Source organism: Labeo rohita, chromosome 3, assembly GCF_022985175.1.
Source record: "Labeo rohita strain BAU-BD-2019 chromosome 3, IGBB_LRoh.1.0, whole genome shotgun sequence".
Lineage (NCBI taxonomy): Eukaryota > Metazoa > Chordata > Actinopteri > Cypriniformes > Cyprinidae > Labeo > Labeo rohita.
The window spans coordinates 2,363,270-2,385,266 of NC_066871.1; the positions used below are offsets into that span (position 1 = coordinate 2,363,270).

The 21,997-nt window shown below is 33.7% G+C and overlaps 2 protein-coding genes and 1 long non-coding RNA gene across 24 annotated transcripts in view; 2 read left to right on the forward strand and 1 right to left on the reverse strand.

Annotated features, from left to right (window-relative positions):
• The window catches only part of LOC127162662 (uncharacterized), a 502,623-nt gene that overhangs the window by 472,594 nt on the left and 8,032 nt on the right, over positions 1-21,997 (forward strand). The gene's annotated exons all lie outside the window — the stretch shown is intronic.
• On the forward strand, positions 3,397-21,816 carry nme4 (NME/NM23 nucleoside diphosphate kinase 4). 3 transcript variants are annotated; one of them, XR_007827408.1, is made up of 7 exons: positions 3,397-3,599; positions 7,494-7,624; positions 7,700-7,801; positions 8,156-8,268; positions 19,510-19,587; positions 19,689-19,801; positions 21,225-21,816. XR_007827408.1 is itself a non-coding variant. In XM_051105491.1 (6 exons), the coding sequence occupies exons 1-5, from the start codon at positions 3,491-3,493 to the stop codon at positions 19,571-19,573; spliced, it is 519 nt and encodes a 172-aa protein (XP_050961448.1). In that variant the 5' UTR covers positions 3,397-3,490; the 3' UTR covers positions 19,574-19,587; positions 19,689-19,946. The 3 variants fall into 3 exon arrangements, 2 of the variants coding, with proteins under 2 accessions (XP_050961448.1, XP_050961447.1); XM_051105491.1 differs by lacking the exon at positions 21,225-21,816 and having other exon boundaries at positions 19,689-19,946; XM_051105490.1 differs by lacking the exons at positions 19,510-19,587; positions 19,689-19,801; positions 21,225-21,816 and adding an exon at positions 8,790-9,499 and having other exon boundaries at positions 3,406-3,599.
• Positions 16,842-21,997, reverse strand: part of nfixb (nuclear factor I/Xb) — a 184,454-nt gene continuing 179,298 nt past the window's right edge. For all 20 annotated transcript variants that reach the window (XM_051105484.1, XM_051105482.1, XM_051105470.1 and 17 more), the window contains one exon: positions 16,842-17,917. Coding sequence is in view for 14 of the 20 variants with exons in the window: in XM_051105470.1 (XP_050961427.1) it covers positions 17,903-17,917 (15 nt within the window). In the remaining 6 variants the exon portion in view is untranslated. The remainder of the gene's footprint in view (positions 17,918-21,997) is intronic.

Consider the following 21,997-nt stretch of genomic DNA (forward strand, 5'->3'; position numbering starts at 1 on the left):
ATTTTTTTTAATTTTTTTTATTTTTTTGTAATGTTATTCAAGTACTTTTTATGAATTAATTAATTTATTTATTTATTTTTGTCTAAGATAGAGCAAATGATGGGTGAGATGACTGACGACCAGAAAATGGCTTTTCAGAAAATGAATTCAGTAAAAGGTAGGAAATGAATTACATGAATTCCTCTTTATTTAGTGGATATTCACATGAAAATACAATACCAATATGGTCAGGACCTATCTGAAGACACTTGAGTGATTTTAAAGAGGCCTTTTTGTTAACTTTTCAATTCATGCAAATTATTAAAAAAAAAAAACAACAACAACTTATTTTTAAATTTTTAATTATTTTTAATTATATATATATATATACATATATATATAAGGCTCTAACTATATATATATACATATATATATACACTACCGTTCAAAAGTTTGGGGTCAGTACATTTTTATTGTTTCTTTCTTTTTTTTTTTTTTTTTAAGAAATTAATACTTTTATTTACCAAGGATGTATTAAGTTAATAATTAAAAGTTTATTAAAAGTTAATAATAAATAATTTATATTGTTATAAAATATTTATATTTTGAATAAACACTGTACTTTTTAAACTTGTTATTCATGAAAGAATCCTGAAAAAAAAAATCACAGGTTCCAAAAAATATTTGGCAGCACAACTGTTGATATTATCCAGCATTGATCATTCTAATAATAAATCCACATATTGGAATGATTTCTGAAGGATCATGTGACACTTAAGACTGGAGTAACAGCTGATAAAAATTCAGCTTTTCATCACAGGAATAAATTCTATTTTAAAGTATGTTAAAATAAAAAACATTATTTTATATTGTAAAAACATTTTGCAATATTACTGTTTTTTTTTTAATCAAATAAATGCAGCCTTGATGAGCATAAGAGACTTCTTTAAAGACTATTACAAGTCTTACTGACCCCAAACTTTTGAACGGTAGTGTATATATAAATATAATTATTTAATTATTTTTATTTTAAATTATTTATAAAAAAAACAAGCACCATGTCATATTCTTAACACACCAACATCTATATAATATTGCTGTATATAGACCATTTCGCTAGATGTAAACAACACTGGTCCAGAAGTGCTTCCTGTTTTTTTTTTTTTTTTTTTTTTTTTTTTTGTAATTTCACATATACAAATACATCTTAAAGGTGCTAATGTAACATTTTCATCCAGTCAAATGTTATGTTGGTTGTATTTTTTTGTGATGTTTGTGTAAAGTAAAAAAAAAAAAAAGAAACAGGAAGTGTATCGGGACCAGTATGTTTACATCTAGTGAAATGGTCTATACATACTTTTAACCTGAAATATTTTAGTAAGCTAATTTAAATTTAGCACATAATCTTCATTTAAACATTTTAGTAAATAAAAATTGGTTATCAATAATTAGCAAATTTAGTAAACACTAAAGTGTTAACTGGTAACACAATGCATTGACACACACACATTATGTAACCGTTTTAGCATTTACTTTCCCTGTCAAATGCCACGGCAAGGCATGCCACACGCAACATTATGTAATTGTTTTAGCATTTGCTCTCCTTTTAAAATGTCATGGTAAGGCATGCTGGGTAATGCACAAATTAAAATTCTGTCATTAATTACTCAACCTCATTCATCTTCAGAAGACAAATTAAGATATTTTTGATGAAATCCGAGAGCTTTCTGACCTTACATAGACAGCAAGGGTCCAACCACATTCAAGGCCCAGAAAGGTAGTAAGGACATCGTTAAAATAGTCCATGTGACTTCAGTGGTTCAGCCTTAATTTTATGACACTACAAGAATATTTCTTGTACGAAAAACAAAACAAAACAAAAAAAACAACTTTATTCAACAATTCTTTTACCACGTGTTACCGTCTTTCTCCATTATGGAGAGTACCACAACGTATGCGCATGGTGGAAGACAGTAGGAGAAAAATGGTTAAATAAAGTCGTTATTTATTTATTTTTTTGTACAAAAAGTATTCTCATAGTGTCATAAAATTAAGGGTGAACTATCCCTTTAAAATCAAAACAATTAAACAATTTATATTACTTAAAAGGTGTCAGTTTCATAAACTCAAAAGTTAGCTCTAAATACACTCATGAAAGGTAAACTGATTGAACAAACTGAAGTTTGCCCAATTCATTATTATGAACATTAGGGTTTACAGTGTACTTATGAACTTCAGTCATTAACATTGACTGTCTGTACATTCACCCACACAGCTTAAACATTTAGTACAAAACAAACAGAAAGGCCCAGGAGTGTATGTATCATACAATGCCTTGCAAAAGTGTTCATTCATTATGTTCACATCAGTCTACGCTCCATACACCACAATGACAAAGCAAAAGCAGATTTGCCACAACACACACACACACACACACACACACTTAAGCCTTATTGCAAAGAGTTCACGGGAAACCTTCTATTCAACTTGTCATTCCAGTGTGACGTCACTGGGAATCTGTTTATATCACTTTCATGTGGAGGCAAGTTGAGGCCAGTACTTTCAAAGACTTTCCCTGTTGCTTTTGGAACTTGCACTCAAACAAATCTGAAAAATATAACCTCTATCATAAAACCTCTTAATCAAAAATGTAATTGGTTTAAGCTCGATTAGACTGACAAAGTGTATATTAGACAGCAGTACTGTAAATGTTGTGATGCTTATAAATGATGTAGACCGCGACCTCTAGTGGTGAATAATGTACATTTACATTCCATCACATCATTTTAAATTCTAAATATTTAAATATTTTAATACCCTCTCTGTGTTGTCGCTCTCACATTATCAGTGATCAAGCTCGAACTTATAGCCATTTCCTGTTATCAGTGATCAGTTAATGTGATTGTAATCGTCTGTTTTGAATGATCAAAAGTTGTCCGTTCTATTTGTGTTTGTTCTTCTCCAAAGATTAACATTTGTTGTTTTGTCTCTGTGCCAGGCATCGATTCTTGTGTGTTTGTCCTTCGACCTAACTTTACTTTCAGGACAAAATTGCTGAAATGTCTCCTTAGGTTCAAATAAAATCTTTTAAAGAATCTGTATGCAGGCTTTTTATACATTATAAAAATAGTTACATTTTAAGAACAAGGTGTTTATGTAACTTTAGTACATGCTCCGTTTTTCGGCTTGTGTGTGTATCTTGCATGTCTCTCCAAACAGGAAATGGTGTTAATTAAGAGGTTGTGTTTGTGCACGTGATGACCGGTAATCTCACTGTAATTTGCGGGGCTCTTTTTTTTCCCATGATACACGCACGCACGCACGCCTCATCTGGATATACGATGATTGGACGCTTGACTTTGACCTGTCAGGTGAATGACCGCGCGCGTGGGTGCGTGTATGTGCGTGTGTAACGGTCCGGGGTTTATAAGCACCGGACCGCTCATAAGTTTTGGAGTTGTTAAAGCGCTACTCTGTCAAGTTTTGGGACGCATTTGACCTGGAAATAAAAATGATGGCAGCGAGATTTGCTCTTTGCGTCCACGTAGCGCGAGCGGTCACACGGACTTCCACGCGGGTTTTGGGACAAGGACACGCGCGCAGCCTCAGCAGCGACACAGGTTTGCCTACATCCACCTCTCCTTCTATTTCCATCGCAGAGAAGGACATAACCTTCCTTAAGGCGAAGGTTTGGGTCAGGGATAACTAGAAGTACAATGACAATACCATGTTATTCGACATTTACCATGGAAAATACCGTCCCAGCTAGAAATTTGGCTAACGTTCTGGCTAAGTTCTCTCAAAGTTCTGAACAAAGGTTCTTCCAGTAACGCTAATAGAAAGTTCGTTCAATGTTATGTGGTGTTTAGTATCGTTCTCAAAACGTCATTTATGGAACGTTTTTCTGAAACGTTCTGTTGGACGTTTGTATGATCTTTTTTTGAATGTTACTACTTATTAGTTTCACATGTATCAGAGAACATTCAAAAGTAACATTCCCATAATGTTTTCAAAACAACAATATGGAACATTACTGTCTGTCATATTGTTTGTAACGTTCACATAAGAAAAAAAAAGTGTTACAGTAACAGCTAACAGGGAACGGTTTCAGATCTTTAGCAAACGTTCTGACAAGGTTCTCTCAAAGTTATAAACAAATGTTCTTCCAGTAACGTTAAAAGAGAATTTGTTCAAAGTTATCTGGTCTTTAACAATGCTCTCAAAATGTTAGCATAAAAGCATAATTTATTTGTACATCGTTCATGTTTTTTTAATCAAACGTTTTAGATGTTCTTCTGACATTTTTAAATGTTACTACTTGATTTGGAATGTTCAGAGAACATTTAAAAGTAACACATTTGAAAAAAATCAGACATTTGAATTTCATAACTTAATGAACGTTATCAAAACGTTCTTAAAATATATTTCTGTTAGCTGCGAACTGTTTGGCGCTATGACCTTTTCTATTTGTGGATTGTTAGCTGCAATAGAAATGCTACACTAAACAATTAGTAAAAGAGTTTCATGGGACTACAATGATTTTTAGACATGGATTTTTGTACGCTGTTATTATTTTAGAGAACCATGTAAATACCACGGTTAATGAATTTCAGTGCCATTGTTTAAGGTCATTACCATGGAAATAGTGCTGTTAAACGATTATAATCGAGATTAGTCACATCCAAAATAAAAGTTTTTGTTTACATATATTTGTTTATATATGTGTGTATACTATGTTATATATTTTATGTAAATAGACACATATACAGTATATTATACATTTACATGTATTCACATGTATATATTTATATTCATATAATTGATAGAATATATAAATAGTTTTTCTTAAATATATATACATATATATATATATATATATATATATATATGTATATGTATGTGTATATAAATACACACATTCATATATATATTATATATATATATATAGGAATGTGTGTGTATTTATATACACATAATAAATAAACAGTACACACATATATTATGTAAACAAAAACTTTTATTTTGGATGCGATTAATCGTGATTAATGATTTGACAGTACTACATGGAAATACTAGAGTACTGTTTATATATATATATATATATACACACATATATATGTGTGTGTATGTGTAAGATATTTCTTGAAATACCAAGACATATGAATAATCATGATATATGCATTGCATAACCATCTGACACAATTACTATATTCTGTTTGTTGCAGCTAGTACAAAAATATGAAATTTTGATATAGAAGATATTTTTATGTTTACCATAGTATCAAAGTGCACGTGCTCTTTCACTTATATCACACGAGCTGGGCTCCGTGTTCGCGTGATCAGTGATTGGTTAATTGTGTTCACGTGTGTGCTGACTGCATTAGGTTAGACGAGAGCTTGTGCAAGTTACTGTCTTGCTTAATAGATTTAGTTGCATGGGTCAAAATTGCAGGGGTTTCCGCATCACATGCCAAAATACAAATGTGACCTTGGACCACAAAACCAGTCGTAAGTAGTACGGCATATTTGTAGCAATAGCCAACAATACATTGTGTGGGTGAAAATTATCGATTTTTCTTAAAGATCATGTTCCATGAAGACATTTTGTAAAATTCCTACCGTAAATATATCAAAACTTTATTTGGACAGCTTTAAAGGAGATTTTCTCAATAGTTTGATTTTTTTTTTTTTTTTTTTTTTGCACCCTCAGATTCCAGATTTTCAAATTGTTGTATCTCAACCAAATATTGTCCTATCCTAACAAAAAATGTACCCTTATCATGGGTTTTGTGGTCCAGGGTCACAAATGAAAGACACAAGCGCAAGCATGTTCAGCATAATGAGCATAAAAACACTCACATCTCAAACCTAATAAACCAAACTGGACCAGGTTTTTGCACAATACCATTTTTTCCACTTCAGGTAGTACATAAAATATTTTTTGACAGCTGACTAATAACTCTAGAGACTTCAAACTTCCTCCTGTTCAGAGTGTGTGTGATTGGTCTGTCTGAAGGCCAGTCAAAGTGCTATACTGAATGTATCTTGGCAGTGTGTGGAGGTCAAATCCAAAGCACATGAGTGTGTGTTCTGTGTGGACTGACCTTAATTTGATCAAGCATCAAGAAACTACTATAAGCGACCGCGTGTCTGTCACGTTTGCAGGAACTTTTCATTTCAATTCAGACCGTTAGAAGAGATGGTCATGGGACACACCATTGATCTACATTTGCCTAGTGATAATAGATGAAATATCACACTGTTCCTGCTATTAATATTCAACAACACTGCTAAATTACCAATATTGATTTAATATTCAGTAAATCTTATAACAGTAAGTTTTTTTGTCACTTTTTGTGCTAAAGATCTCTCAGCAGTACAAGGTTTAACACTTATTTAATTACACAGGACATACTTTTGGAAGAACATGTCAGATTTGTGAGATATCCAAAAAATCTCATTATTTTAAGGTTCATATTTTTGTATGTTTCACCTTTTGGCAGTAGATGGCGCTGTTTGCTTTTCAACAAATTCATCATTAAATAAGTCCACTTCCAAAACAAAGATTCACATATAATGTACTCACCCTCTTGTCATCCAAGATGTTCATGTCTGTCTTTCTTCAGCTGTAAAGAAATTGTTTTTTGAGGAAAACATTTCAGCATTTTTCTCCATATAATGGACTGATTTGGTGCCCCGATTTTGAACTTCCAAAAAGCAATGTGGCTTCAAACGATCCCAAATGCGGTTTTAAACAATCCTAGCCAAGGAAGAAGGGTCTTATCTAGCGAAATGATCTCTAATTTTCATGAAAAAAATACAATTTAAATACTTTTTAATCTCAAATGCTCGTCTTGCCTTTCTCTCCATGAACTCTGTGTATTCTGACTCAAGACAGTTAGGGTATGTCGAAAAACTTGTAACATCGAATTTTCTCCCTCAACTTCAAAAATCATTTCAAAATCATCCTACATCACTGCAAGTTCCAACCCAGTCTTTGCAAAATTCCTATAACAAAAAAGGTAAAACAGCAATATAGGACGATTTTGAAGTTGAGGGAGAACATGAGATGGGAGTTTTTCGGCATACCCTAACTGTCATGACCCGGAACAAAAACAGTTCAGGCAGAGTAAGACAAACGAGCGTTTGGCATTAAAAAGTATATATATTGTATTTTTTTTCAAATGAAAATAACCGATCTTTACGCTAGATAAGACCCTTCTTTCTCGGCTGGGATTGTTTAGAACCACATTTGGGATTGTTTGAAGCTGCATTTAAACTGCATTTTGGAAGTTTAAAATTGGGGCACCATATCAGTCCATTATATGGAGAAAAATACTGAAATGTTTTCCTCAAAAAACATAATTTCTTTACGACTGAAGAAAGACAGAAACGAACATCTTGGATGACAAGGGGGTGAGTACATTATATGTGAATCTTTGGTTTGGAAGTGGACTTCTCCTTTAACCAAATGCATGTAAACACACATTGATCTTGTTTTTGACCTGGTTTAGATTTTTCTGGCATTAAAGAACGGACCTTGGTAGCAGTGAAGCCCGACGGCGTTCAGAGGCGTCTGATTGGCGAAGTCATTAAGCGGTTTGAGCAGCGAGGATTCCGATTGGTCGGTCTAAAGATGCTGCAGGTGAGTGACTCACTCAGATATCATTTATGACTGTATGTGACGTGTTTCTACATGATGTGTTTGTGTATGTTTCAGGCTTCTGACAAGCTTTTAGCTCAGCATTACGTCTCGCTGCAGAGGAAACCTTTCTACTCCAGCCTGCTTTACTACATGACCTCTGGCCCCATAGTTGCCATGGTGAGGACCAATCAAATGGCTGTGTTTCAGCATTACCTATGTTATGAATATCAAACCATTATAATGCTTACACTGTTTCTGCAGTATGCAAATTATCCATAAGAGTAAATAACCTACTGCATTCGACTGAGTAGAATACTGTATACCCCAATGCAGTACACTTTGATATACATTGATCAATTAACAACAAAAATTGTATTAAAAATGCTAAATGATGTTTTTTTTAACATGCAATACAATAAATAAAAGGTTGTTTGAAATGTCTAGCATCACATACTATGTTACTGAGAGCATTGCATGAATTCATGAATATTGACAAGTTGATATTCACATTCTTCATTGGTTTGGTTTCAGGTGTGGGAGGGGCATAATGTAGTGAGGTCATCACGTATGCTGGTGGGAAACACAGACCCTGCTGAAGCCGCACCAGGAACTATTAGAGGAGATTTCAGTGTTCACATCAGCAGGTATTTATATACACTTTTTTTTCTAAGTGCCATATTAGTGTACTGCACACTATATAGTGCCCACTATTATTTCAAACACAGCCACACACACATATGTGACCCTGGACCACAAAACCAACCATATGAGTAATTTTTTTTGTAATTGAGATTTATTTGAAATACAACTATTTGCAAATCTGGAATCTGAGGGTGCAAAAAAATCTAAATGTTGAAAAAAATCACCTTTAAAGTTGTCCAAATGAAGTTCTTAACAATGCATATTGCAAATCAAAAATTAAGTTTTAAAATATGGTAGGAAATTTACAAAATATCTTCATGAAACATGATCCTAATGATTTTTGGCATAAAAAAAGATAATTTTGACCCATACAATGTATTATTGGCTATTGGCTACAAATATACTTCTGCTACTTACGACTGGTTTCGTGGTCCAGAGTCACATATAAATTAGGCAATAAACCTTTGGCATGTATATGAGTCACATAGATGAAATGACTTTCATCACTGTTAAATTCATTCAGAAATGTGGTCCATGCGTCTGATTCCGTGGAGGGAGCGGAACGGGAGATTTCACTCTGGTTTCATCGCTCAGAGCTCATCGACTGGGAGGGATGGGATCATAAAAACATTTACCACTTATGAGAGTCAGTTTATGACGTCCATATGTGTTAAATGAACTCTCAGCGGGGTTGATTTCAGCTCAATTTTCTTAATAGCACATAAAATGCTGATTATATGCAGTTTTGGACTACAAATGATGTTATCATTTTAAAATGATCTAATGTAAATAGACTGAAATGTTATATTTTATATTATAAATATTTAAAAAGAAATCTAAAAACCTTTTGGAGAAAATACGTTTACAGAAGGTGGCCTTGAATATTTTCTAATATACTTTTAATTTTGCTTTGACGCACAAAAGTCCCTAATTGTTTCTATAAAGCAATTTTTGTTGTGTTTTAACTGAACGTAACCAGTGATCACACACACGCACAGTGCTGATCAATATAACTAACTTCTATAAACAATGTACTTTAATGCCTTTACCAATTTTTTCAAAACAAAAAACAACTTGCATTTTAGCAGATGCTTGTCATCCGAACCCAGTCCCTTCACTCAGGGGAAAGTGCATTAAAAGTGCATTAAATAATTATTTATAGACTGTTAATTTATTGTGACAAAGGTGCATTTAATGTGACAAAGGTGCATTAAATAAATACTTGATGTAACACAAAAATGGTTTGTTGTGTGAATATATTTACTTGCATGATTAAAGGAGAAGTCCACTTCCAGAACCAAAATTTATAGATAATGTACTCACCCTCTTGTCATCCAAGATGTTTATGTTTTTCTTTCTTCAGTCGTAAAGAAATTGTTTTTTGAGGAAAACATTTCAGGTTTTTTCTCCATATAGTGGACTTCTATGGTGCCCCGAGTTTAATCTTCCAAAATGTAGCTTAAATGTGGTTGTAAATGATCCCAGCCGAGGAAAAAGGGTCTTATCTAGCGAAACAATCGGTTATTTTCATAAAAATAATACAATTTATATACTTTTTAATGCCAAACGCTCGTCTTGTCTGTCTGACTGGACAGTTTTGTTCCGGTTCATGTCAGTTAGGGTATGTCGAAAAACTCCCATCTCATGTTCTCCCTCAACTTCAAAATCGTCCTATATCGCTGTTTTACCTTTTTTGTTAAGGGTGTTTGAACTTCTTTGCATGTTCACATTGCAAAGACTGGGTTGGTAATTCTGCAGTGATGTAGGATGATTTTGAAATGATTTTTGAAGTTGAGGGAGAAAATAAGATTTTACAAGTTTTTCGACATACCCTAACTGTCTTTAGTCAGAATACACAGAGTTCAGGGAGAGCAAGACAAGATGAGCGCTTGAGATTAAATTTTTTTAATGGAAATAACCAATCGTAGCATTGCATCATTTGCTCACCAATGGATCCTCTGCAGTGAATGGGTGCCGTCAGAATGAGAGTCTAAACGGCTGATAAAAACATCACAATAAACCACACCAGCTCATCACGTAACATATTGCTGTAGTGAAAAACTGCATGTTTGTAAGAAACAAATACATCAAGACATTTTATTAGTCCATAATCCATAATAACACTTCCTCCAGTGAAAATTCCATCTCCTGTTGTCTTCTCAAAACAAAATCCACAGTTGTTAATTGATGGACTGGAGTGGTGTGGATTACATGTGAATTACTGTGATTTTTATCAGCTGTTTGGACTCATTCTGACGGCACCCATTCACTGCAGAGGATCCACTGGTGAGCAAGTGATACAATGCAACATTTCTCCAAATCTGTTCAGATAAAAAAAAAAAAAACATCTACATGGCCTGAGGGTGAGCACATTTTGGGTGAAAAATCACCTTGAAGGCTCCTAGAGGCTAAACTGCAGCTAAAGATGGAAATAACCACACAGATGCAACTTTACAGTCAAGAACATCCTTTTATTCAATCAGTTAAAGGTGCTGCTCTTACTTGTTTTTCTTATTATGGAAAAGAAATTGTAATCAACACATGCATTTCACCATGAGCTCTGGAAGGCGTGTGGACTGAGAAGGGCGCCGCTCGAGGAGTTCAAACCGGGACCGGAGCCGCCGAGGGTTCGTGCTACTCTAAACGCATTCCGAATGCCCCGCTTAACAAAAGAGTACAAAAGTAAATACGAAAGAAAGAAAATGGACGGTCAGTACCAGGGAGGGACAACGAGAGCGCCAAACACGTGTCCGTCGCTATGGCTTTCACTTATTACAGTAATGAATAAATCACAGCCAACGCGGACGCCGGCTTCACGGACTCGGGAAAGTGAAACAATTGCATATTTTGTTTGTGGGAGGAAGCAAGTTGTCGTTAAAGCCCACGACGTCGGCTTTTTGCTGGTGAGTTTTCAAGCTAATTTTAGTCTCGCTCAGGTTTTTTTGTGGCGTGCGTCACTTTGGTCTAAGAGTTTGGCTCGTAACGCTGGGCTTTTGAAACAGTGTCGCTTTCCCTGGGCTGAAACCACTCCGTTTTTAAGGTGCTTCGTCTTGACAGGAACTTTTTTTTTTTTAATTATTATTATTATTAAATATCTGGTCACGTACAACCATAAAAGGTGCGTCATCAATACAGATTCTCAATGCAATATCAATACAAACAGATCATAGCAAATCAAATGAATTTGGTAACAAAAAAGAAATAAATAGCTCAAAAACTCGCCTATTCTACCTCAGCGGTCGGCCTCTATCGTTTTCGCAAAGCGCCCGTCTGTCGGACGGCCCACCAGAGCTCACCGGCGTAACTTGTTCACGTACATTAACTGTTCAATGGAGAAGCTGAAGAGATCGGTATGAATACAACGTGAAGCGTACAGACAAGAATAACATGTGAGCTAACTGCATTCTGCTCAGACAACATTTTTTTCTTACATTTTTTTTGCATTTTATTTTAAAACCCCTCCGTTCAGAGAAAAGGGGCACAGGGAAGGGCAATGGTTATGCAACTATAGACTACTCCAGTGTCCAAAAGAGGCAGAAGACAAGATTACAGAGGAAGGAAAAGCAAGACAGAAAGTTTTTTTGTCATTTTTCTATTTTTTTTTTTTTACAGTTTTCTTAATTATTCAACAATAAAAAGAGGAACTAAGTCACACCGATTTCCTTTAGTACTATATATACTGCTTTGAAGAAGTCGCGGAAGGAGAAATACAGAAGTTTGAACGAGGGGATTTTTTTTTTTTTTTTTTTTTTTTTTTTTTTTTTTCTTTTTTGAGATGGGCACTCAGGATTACAAGATGGTGTCTGTGAACAAAAGGCACTTTTTAGGGACAACCTTTATGATGCTCTGAGTCTAACACTAGATCACAAAACAAATATTTAGAGTCATTTACACGGGGGCCAGTAGAGGGCGCTGCGGGTTCAGAGGGGGAGGGGTTCAGTTTCAACTCTCTCTTTCTGATTGGTCGCTGACTTTGTTTGGAAATCTGTTGTGTGAATCTCATTACAAAAAAATGATCACATTTTACCCCAAAATCAAAATAAAACAAACTACATTTTGCACGGATCATTAGGATGTTTTTGTGTTGTAACGTCATTTATTTTTGACTTTTTTTTTCTTATATTTTCTGAATTAAATATACAGAGCCTCGCAAATGACGTGGGAAAAAGTATCGTTCCCACAAATTAAGAATTTGCTTCTATGACTTGTTAACAAGTTTCCACGATTTCGTAAATCGTAGCCATGTTGTACTAAATTATTCCGTCATTTTTGTAAATTGTGATCATGTTGTACTAAATTGCTCTGTCGTTTTCGTAAATCAGGGCTATGTTGTACCAATTTCCTCATTTTTGTAAATTGTGGCCATGTTGTGCTAATTAGCTCACTCGTTTTCATAAACTGTAGCTATGTTTTACAAATTCGTTCCTTTGTTTTTGTAAATTGTGGCCATGTTGTGCTAATTTAGTCACTCATTTTCATAAATCGTGATTACGTTGTACAAATTTGTTTCTTTTTGTGAGTTGTGGCTACATTGTACAAAATAGTTTCCTTATTTTCATAAAATTTGACCACGTTGTACTAATTCGCTACATTGTTTTTGTAAATCGTAGCCATGTTGTGCAAATTTGATAACTACTTTTCATTAATCGTGACTATGTTGTACTAATTTGTTCCTTCGTTTTTGTTAATCTTGGCTATGTTGTACAAAATAGGTTCTTTATTTTTGTAATTTTAGCCATGTTGTACTAATTCGCTACCACGTTTTCGTAAATCGTTGCCATGTAGGACTAATTCGCTCCCTCATTTTTGTAAAATGTGGCCATGTTGTACTAATTAGCTTGCTTGTTTTCATACATTGTGGCTATGTTTTACAAATGTGTTCCTTTGTTTTCATAAATTGTAGCCAAGTTGTGCTAATTTGCTCTCATTTTCATAAATTGTGACTACGTTAAATTTGTTACCTCATTTTTTAAAATCATTGCTATGTTGTACAAAATATTTTCTTTGTTTTCGTAAATTTCGTAAACATTGTACTAATTTGCTACGTTATTTTTGTAAATCATGGCCATGTTGTACTAATTTGTTCCTTTGTTTTCGTAAATCATAGCCATGTTCAAATTTGATAAATTTTCATTAAATGTGACTATGTTGCAAAAATTTGTTCCTTCATTTTTGTGAATTGTGGCTACGTTGTACAAAATAGTTTCCTAGTTTGCGTAAATTTTGGCCATGTTGTACTAATTCGCTACCACGTTTTCGTAAATCGTTGCCATGTAGGACTAATTTGTTCCCTCATTTTTGTAAAAAGTGGCCATGTTGTGGTATAAAGCTTGCTCGTTTTCGTAAATCGTGGCTGTGTTTTACAAATTTGTTCCTTTGTTTCTGTAAATCGTGGCTTTAACTTTAACCTTTTCATTTTTGTAAATCATGGCTATGTTTTATAAATTCGTTCCCTCGTTTTCGTAAATCATGGCTATGTTGTACAAATTTGCTCTTTTCTTTGTGTAAATCGTGGCCATGTTTTACTAGTTCGCTTCCTTGTGTACGTAAATTGTGGCCACTTTGTACTAATGCCATGATTATGAAAACGATAACGAATTAATTCACGAATTCTTAATTCAAGGCCACGATAAATAAACTGTTGTTCTCATGTCATGTGTGGGGCTCTGTAAAAAAAAAAAATTACATCTTGAAAGTTTTTGTGAGACTCACAAGTTCAAAAGTATAAAAAAACAAATTCACAACACACCTCCCGTGCTCCAAAATTTCTAGCTTACAACGGGCATTTTAGTTTATTCGAGCTGCGTTAAAGCCTCTCCCGTAAACAGGGAAGATCTTGTCATACCTTTCATACGAATTCAAAATTTTCTATGTACAAAAGCCAGCGAAGTTCAGACGGGAAGTTAGTTAAGGACTACGGCGGTTCGGGCGATCCAAAGCATGGAAGTCCTAGAAAACTGGAATGCATAGCATGAAGTCAAAAATACGGGAAAAAAATCCTGCATTTTAGCTAGTTAAAAGTCGTAAAACCTGTTAGGACGTCATGAGTCGACATTCTCGGATCGCTTCGCAGAAAAGGTTGGAGGAAAAATGCCTTTTGTCACAACCTTGACCACAATGAACCCCCTCCCCCCCTTAGTAAATACAAAAAGGAAAGAGTAATGAAGGTTTTTTTCTTCTAAAATTTGTCTCGATAACACTTATTTTTCGTCTTCTTATGTATAATAGAGATCGAACGTACTTTGATCCATAAAAAGCACCTGTTTTATTTAGTGATATATTCTGACGTGTCGCAAAAAACTGCTTCTTCAGCCCTCCTAAGTTTTGAGAACAAATCATTACAAATAAACATTAAAAAAAGCAGAAAAAAAAGGAAAGATTACAAAACGAATTCCCAAAACTTACAAAGACCATTTTCTGTCTTTCTCTCGCTCTCGCCGCCCTGTAGTTTAGAGTCCCGGACAGCGTGGACTTTACTATAATAGAAGGATTTTCACCTCTACGCTTTCCTGTACACCCTAACAATGAGACAAACACAGTTTCTACCCAAGGCATTGCACATGGCTCAATCAACACACTTTATTTTGCAATAACAAATACTTCCTGTCCAAACACAAAAGAAATCAAAAGCCGTGCATTTTTTTTTTTTTTTTAACTACGCTATCGATAACGTTTTTCTTTTGCGGAAATCTGATTTCCGCCAGTTGATTTTTTCGCTCTAATTTTTATTAAGTGCAGAACTGGGTTTTCGGGACTGGTACTTCTGAACGGATAACTGATTTATGATCATGTCATACTTCAAAAAATAACTAGACTGCCACTGAGCTTATTAGGCAAATAAGAAAAAAAAATGTATATATAAATATATATGGATATATCCTGTATATATAAAGATGTTTGTAACTAGTGAGCTGACGCTTGTTTTTTTTTTTTTTTCTCATAAAAATTTCACGCTCCTCTATAGCTTATATGCAAGAAAATAACCTGAATTCATGTTTAACAAATTGCATAATGGGAATACAGAGGCACTTCCTTTGATTAGAAAAGAAAAGACCATTGCCATCACGATTCTCGTGTTAGTTTTCTACCAAAGCGATGACACGGCCGCCATCCGGCAACAATGCTTCCCTGCAGTGAGATACATGGTCAGGCAGTCCAGTTATTTTGTGAGGTTACCGATTACAGCTGCGACGAAAACAAAACTTTATCAGCGGATGAAGATCGCCCTACTGTGATTCGCCGTGAAGGCTTCCCTTTGTAGTCAATCTGCGGAGGAGAGTGCGCGCGTGTATGTGCGGACAGCCATGCCGAAACATCACCAAATTTAGAATCAAATGCTACTGGTGAAATGTGGCGTCTAATAAAAGCGGTCCAAACGGCCCACCTCCCTCTGAGCACGGCTATGATATGTCACACATTCTTTTGCTCCGCAGCGGGGTCACGTGTTCTTGGAACACAGACTTCTGGGAGTGTAAACAGGTAGGTAAACAAAACACAGAAGTGGGCGTGTCTCTAGGGCCGGCTTTATTAGAGTTAATGAATCAGGGACTTTTATTATGCCTCGCTATCATGTATTATAAATAACGAAATGACTAGCTGGGGCTAAAAAAAAATATCACTAGAAAATTTTTCTTACAAAAAAGTTCTAATTAAAAGTTTTACTTTAAACAAACAACTTAAGACAAAGTTCAGAAATATGGCTTTAATTAAAAAAGGAAAACGTTTGAAATGACAAAAGAATGCAGTGATTACTTGGGACTTTTTAAAATAAATAAATAAAAATTGTAACTCAGTCACATGGCTGTAAAGGTGCGGTCACATTTTTTGGAATTTTGCGAGTCATTCTGATACCTGAATGGGATTTTTGAAATTTTGAATGTCGAATTTAGACAAATGGCTTTAATTTAAAAAATAATACAAGTTTGAAATAACAAAATAATGCACGATTATCTTTTCTTTCAACAATGAACAAATTGTAGCTCAGTCATATGACTGTAAAAATAGTCATATTTACCGTTGATCTGAAAAAACTTAAAGAGCTGAAATCTAGTCATTTTCACCCAGAAATGAAAACGAGTTGACAGTAGCAAATTTTGTCTACGCTGTACTAATTCGCTACCTTGTTTTTGTAAATCATGGCTATGTTGTACAAATTCGTTCCCTTGTTTTCACAAATTGTGGCCATATTGTGCTAATTCATTCACTCATTTTCATATATCATGTGTTGCACAAATTCATTTTCTCATTTTTGTAAATCCTGGCTACGTTGTACAAAATCGTTTTCTTTGCTTTCATAAATTTTGGCCACATTGTACTAATTTGTTCCCTTGTTTTCGCAAATCGTGGCCATTTTGTGCTAATTCGCTCACTCATTTTCATAAATCGTGACTATGTTGTACAAATTCTTTCCATTATTGTAAATTGTGGCTACGTTGTGCCCGTAAGTTTTTTTTTTGTTTGTTTTCCTAAATTCTGGTCACTTTTTACAAAACTTTGTACTAATTTGCTACCTTCAAAATCATAAATCGTAGACATTTTGTGCTAATTCGCTCACTAATTTTCATAAAATCGTGACTGCGTTGTACAAATTCATTACTTTGTTTTTGTAAATCATAGCTACATAGTAATAAACAGGCGAAAAATAGTCATTTTAAAGAGATAAATCATCCACGGTTGCCATTGACTTCCACAGTATGGAAAAAATACTACTACTACTACTATCAGAAATTTCATTTAAGAATGAAAAATCGCATCAGGTTTAAGAAAAACCCACAAAATTTAGTGAATGTGACCGCACCTTAAGTGTGCGCTAATTGGCTGTATTTGTTCTATAGGAGTTGTAAGTAAAATCTGGTGGTGTCTAGTTGGCACTAAGTGCTTGAAATGGACTTTTGTTTTATTAAAAAATTCAGTCTGAGGCCTGAAAACGAGAACGGGTCTCTGGGTAGCTTTAGTGTGCCAGGTTAGTTTTTCTCCGCGATAAAATGTGCAAATAATGTCCGCCGTCGATCCCATTTTCAATAGTGCACGTCAAACTAGTGTTCTTCGCGTTACTGTAGTGCAATACTTCTGCTGTTCGTAGTTAGTTTAGTAATTGACCGCAAAAGGGAAATAAAGACGTTTCTACTGCATGCTAATTAGCTAGAGATGCAAAACGTCCGGGGGCTCTTATGATGTGACTTTTAGTGTCGCCTGTATGCTGAACGTCAGCATGTTTAAGTGTTTCGAAAACAAAAAAAACGGATTTTTGTTGTGTCTGAATCCTCACCACTGAAACTGTTGATAATCCCAGCCATTGTACACTACATCCTTCTTCCTAGTAACATTTTCTGTCTGTGTTCATCGGGTTCTTCCTCCTCTACGTTGCCGTTGGTTGTGACGACGGTTCTTGCGAGATGCTGTAGGTGCGTGTCGGTCCCTCACCTCCTGCTGTGATCTGAAAGTCTGTGTCGGAGGTGGAGGAGCGGGCTTGAAGGGCGTCTGACGGTTGGCAAATACAGGGTCGAACGTTTCCCAATCATATGCTGCTCACGTTTCTTAGGGTGCGTTTCGGGTCGGAGGGGATTTTCAAACAGGATTTCTTTTTTTTGTCATAAAACTTCCAAATTGTGTCGACAGGTTGCAGGCAGGACCTCGTCAAAGGAACCATGACTGTAAAAACACAACACAATAAAGGACTGTTAGTGTTCAATGTGAAAATGCATCAGCTCAGTGAAGACAGTATAAAATTATAAAATAATCTATGCAGAAAGAATTTGACTTATTTCCACTCCAAATACAGTAAAGGCCAATATTAATTTTTTTTTTTCTGAGGATAAAAAAATCCTGACCATTTTAGGCATTTTACATCATAGCTGCTAATCACCATCTGCTAGTCATCCCTTTATAATTTCATAAAATATTTGAAAGCCTTATTTCAAATAAACATTAAAAAAAAAAAAAAACCCTTAAAATAGGACTACAATTATCAAATATCACCCATTATCAATAATTACAGAAAATGAACTTGTCATTTTTATGTTCAAAACATTATATAAATCTAAAAAACCTGTGCAGGAAGAATTAGACTTATTTTCAATACCAAATACATTAAAGGCCAATATTGTTTATTATTATTATTTATTTATTTATTTTTCTGAGGATAAAAAAAACCTCTGACAATTATAGGCATTTTACATCTGATAATCATTCTTACATAATTTCATAAAATATATTTGAAAGCTATAATTCAAATAAACGCTGAAAAATAAAATAGGACTAAACTACTAATTATCAAATATCACTCATTGACAGTAATTGCAGAACATATGTTCAAATTAATGTCACTTCAACTTATTTGAACATTTGTTTATAATTTATTATACATTTAATAAAGTTAAAAATATCTAAAATTATTTATATAATTATATAATATATAATTGTTTTTTTATTATTATTAATTTTTATACATTTAATAACGTTTAATGTTATTAAAATTAAAAGCCAAGTGTATTTTATTGTCACATAAACCTATAATTTAATCATTTGTTTATAATTTGTGTGTATATATACATAAATTTTATATTTTGATTCATTGAGTGAAATGTATTTTTACATAAATCTATAATGTAATAATTTGTTTGTAATTTGTGTATTATATTGCCACATAAACCTATATTTAAAAATGTGTATAATTTATACATTTAATAACTTAAATTTTAATTCACTGAGTGAAATGTTTTTTTATGTAAATCAGTAATTTATTCATTTGTCTGTATTTTTTTGTAATTATATATGTTTTATATATTACTTTATTATAACAAAATTGTCACACAAACCTATAATTTCATAATTTTTAAATCTATAATTGAATAATTGAATAATCTATAATTGAATAATTTTTTATTATTTAAAAAAATAGAATTAAATATATATTTTTAAATATATTACATTTTTAATTTATATTAATTTTTACTAATTTATTATAACTAAATTAAATCTATTTGTTTTTATATGAAGCTATTATAATTGCATTTCTTATAGATTTAATAAAATAAATATTTATATTTAATATTTGTATTTATAAATTAATAATAAATTAAATGTATAATTATATATTATTATTTGTACTTTAACTTTATAATTTTAAAATTGGTGTGTTAACTTCCATAACTGTAAACTTCCATACAAGTCCATACGGTATGTGCTAAAATTACAAAATTGTTTTTCTTAATATCAATATTCTTGATGCTTGACTTCAACAGTATGAAAACTTTAAGATGGATCCAGATGTGGACTGTGAATGTGAAGAGATGCTGCCGTTACTGAAGTGACCACTAGAGGTCAGGCTTGACCCTCACACATCTTCCTATTTTTCATGATCAGTTTCAGAAGCTGAAGCATTCAGTCTGACCTGCTTACCATATGTGCCTTTACAACACAGTTTGACCTGAACTAAACCAGCAAACCTCCCTTCTGGGAATGCCATGTCAGTGAATCTCTGACGCAGCTCTACATACCATCATACTGACTTTATCAACATCAGCAGACGTTCTGGTAATGCATCTCAGGAGTTCGGCTCGTAAAGTTCAGATATCGCACTGATAACGCCAATGGACGGAGAAATATTTACACAAAGTTTATAGCGTGTTCACGTCATGCTGGAATTACACCGTGTTTCCCAATAAATACACTTAACGTCTTTGTCCAACTGGTAGTTTTAAATAGGAAAGTCGTTTAACCGTTGTGACGTCACATAAAAACAACTGAAAGGGCAGCAGATTGAAATGAGTCAGATATTCATTTCTACACATTTGATTGTTTATTATAAACACATTCTGGTTGTCAGAACAGCAGCCCAACTCTGCTAAATAGCTATAAAAATGCTATAAACCACACAGTAAGAGCAGCAGCGCAGACCTTAGTTCACATATCACAGACTACATCTTTTAGAGGAAGGATGGTCCGCACTACTGTGCCTTATATTTGCACTGAAATTTATTTCTCTAAATATTTGTATTATAAACAGAAATAATGTATTACATGATTTATAATAATATACACACTTATAAATATCACAACATTTATATTAAAAATAATATCCAGAAAAGAAGACATTTATATTATATTTATATTATATTTATTTTTATATAAATTGTGCCAAAATGTTTTACATTATTTAACAATGTATATATATATATATATATATATATAGGTATTACAATTTTAATATTAAATTGTAATTTTATATATAAAATAATATATATGATACCTTTATGTAATGTATATTTAAATTTTATTTTAATATAAAAAAATTCTAAATGAATAATTACATAAAAATAATATATATTAAATATTCAAAAACTATGTATATTAAATGTGCATTATATGCATCAGAATTATAATTACTTATATAAGTAACGTATATCCTTATATAAATATAGGTAATTATATTAATTATAAAATATGAATTATATATAACAATATCCCTAATATCATATATAATTTGATGCTTTGATATAAATTATTTTCACAATATAAAGGTTAAAATAGAATACCTAAATATCCAAAATATAAAAATTTATTTTAAATTTATTTAAAATAATTTATTCCAAATTAATTTAAAAAATATTCAATTTAACATAAATCCCTATTATAATAAATATATATTCTCCAATCCGCTCACATATCTGGCCTTGTGAGACAAATGCACTTGCACAAAAGCCTTGGTTAAGATATTAACTGAAACACCCTTATACTAACTAGTAAAAGTCAGAAAGTGTGTGAATGTTTGTATACGGATGTGATGCGGCGGTCGGGACGATAGCGAGAGCGGGGCTCCGCATTCAAATGAGCGCGGGATTGTTACTCCTGATTGGTTTTACAAAACTCTCTCGAAGTCAAATCCTGGAAACACTTTGGCTGAGAGGCTCTGTTAGGAGGGGCGCCGGGTAACTTTTGTTCTGGTTGACTCTTGCAGGTCACGCAAACACCCCCGGCACGTCCCATCTATTCTCCCCCCGCTGCTCGCCCCGGGCTCGAGCCCAACAGCCACTCGGGCCAAGTAACTCTTCCCCTGTAAGCTGTACTCCTCCCTCTCGCAATCCCATCTTCCCCCCGTAATCCTTGGCAGTGACCAGCTCTGCCCCCCACCCTCAAGTTCAACTTCAACTGCCTGTGACATCATGTCTCGTTGCTGTGGGCAACCAGACAGTTGGGACGTGACTTTTCAGCGTAGGGGCCGTGCTTTAACTTTGCCTCTCTTCTCTCCGTTCCTGTCTCACGTTTCCGCAATTCTTTACTTGTTCCTCTGACTGGGAATGGCATGGCGCTAAGAGAACGTCCCCGTACGGACATGCAGTGGGACAAAAGTATTCAAACACTTAAAGGCATAGTTAAAAAAAAAAGTTTGAATGTCGCTACATTAGATGCTGAGTCTGTATTTGTGTGTCTCAAACTCTGCAGGATCTTTTCTCTTCATTAATGTCATTTAGTTTTATTGTTTTGGTGGTTTTTACAGTTATTAGTTTACTAGTGTAATAAAATAAAATAAAATAAACATTTTCTCTTCAGTGTCTGTCAGTGTCTTTTTACAAAACTTCCCATTGCACATTTTCTTAAAAAAAAAAAATAATAATAATAATAATAATAAAATAAATAAATAAATAAAACCTTTTCTCTGACAAACATCATTTTTTGCTTAATATCTTTTGACAAAACTTGTGTTTTAGTGATTTTTTTTTTTATATTAAG

Bases quoted from the DNA above. Each gene is read 5' to 3' on its own strand.
- nme4 (XM_051105490.1), top strand. From the start codon at position 3,491: ATGATGGCAGCGAGATTTGCTCTTTGCGTCCACGTAGCGCGAGCGGTC. The intron at 3,600-7,493 runs GTTTGCCTACAT...GACCTGGTTTAG, and splicing joins CAGCCTCAGCAGCGACACAG to ATTTTTCTGGCATTAAAGAA. The intron at 8,269-8,789 runs GTATTTATATAC...AAATTCATTCAG, and splicing joins TTCAGTGTTCACATCAGCAG to AAATGTGGTCCATGCGTCTG.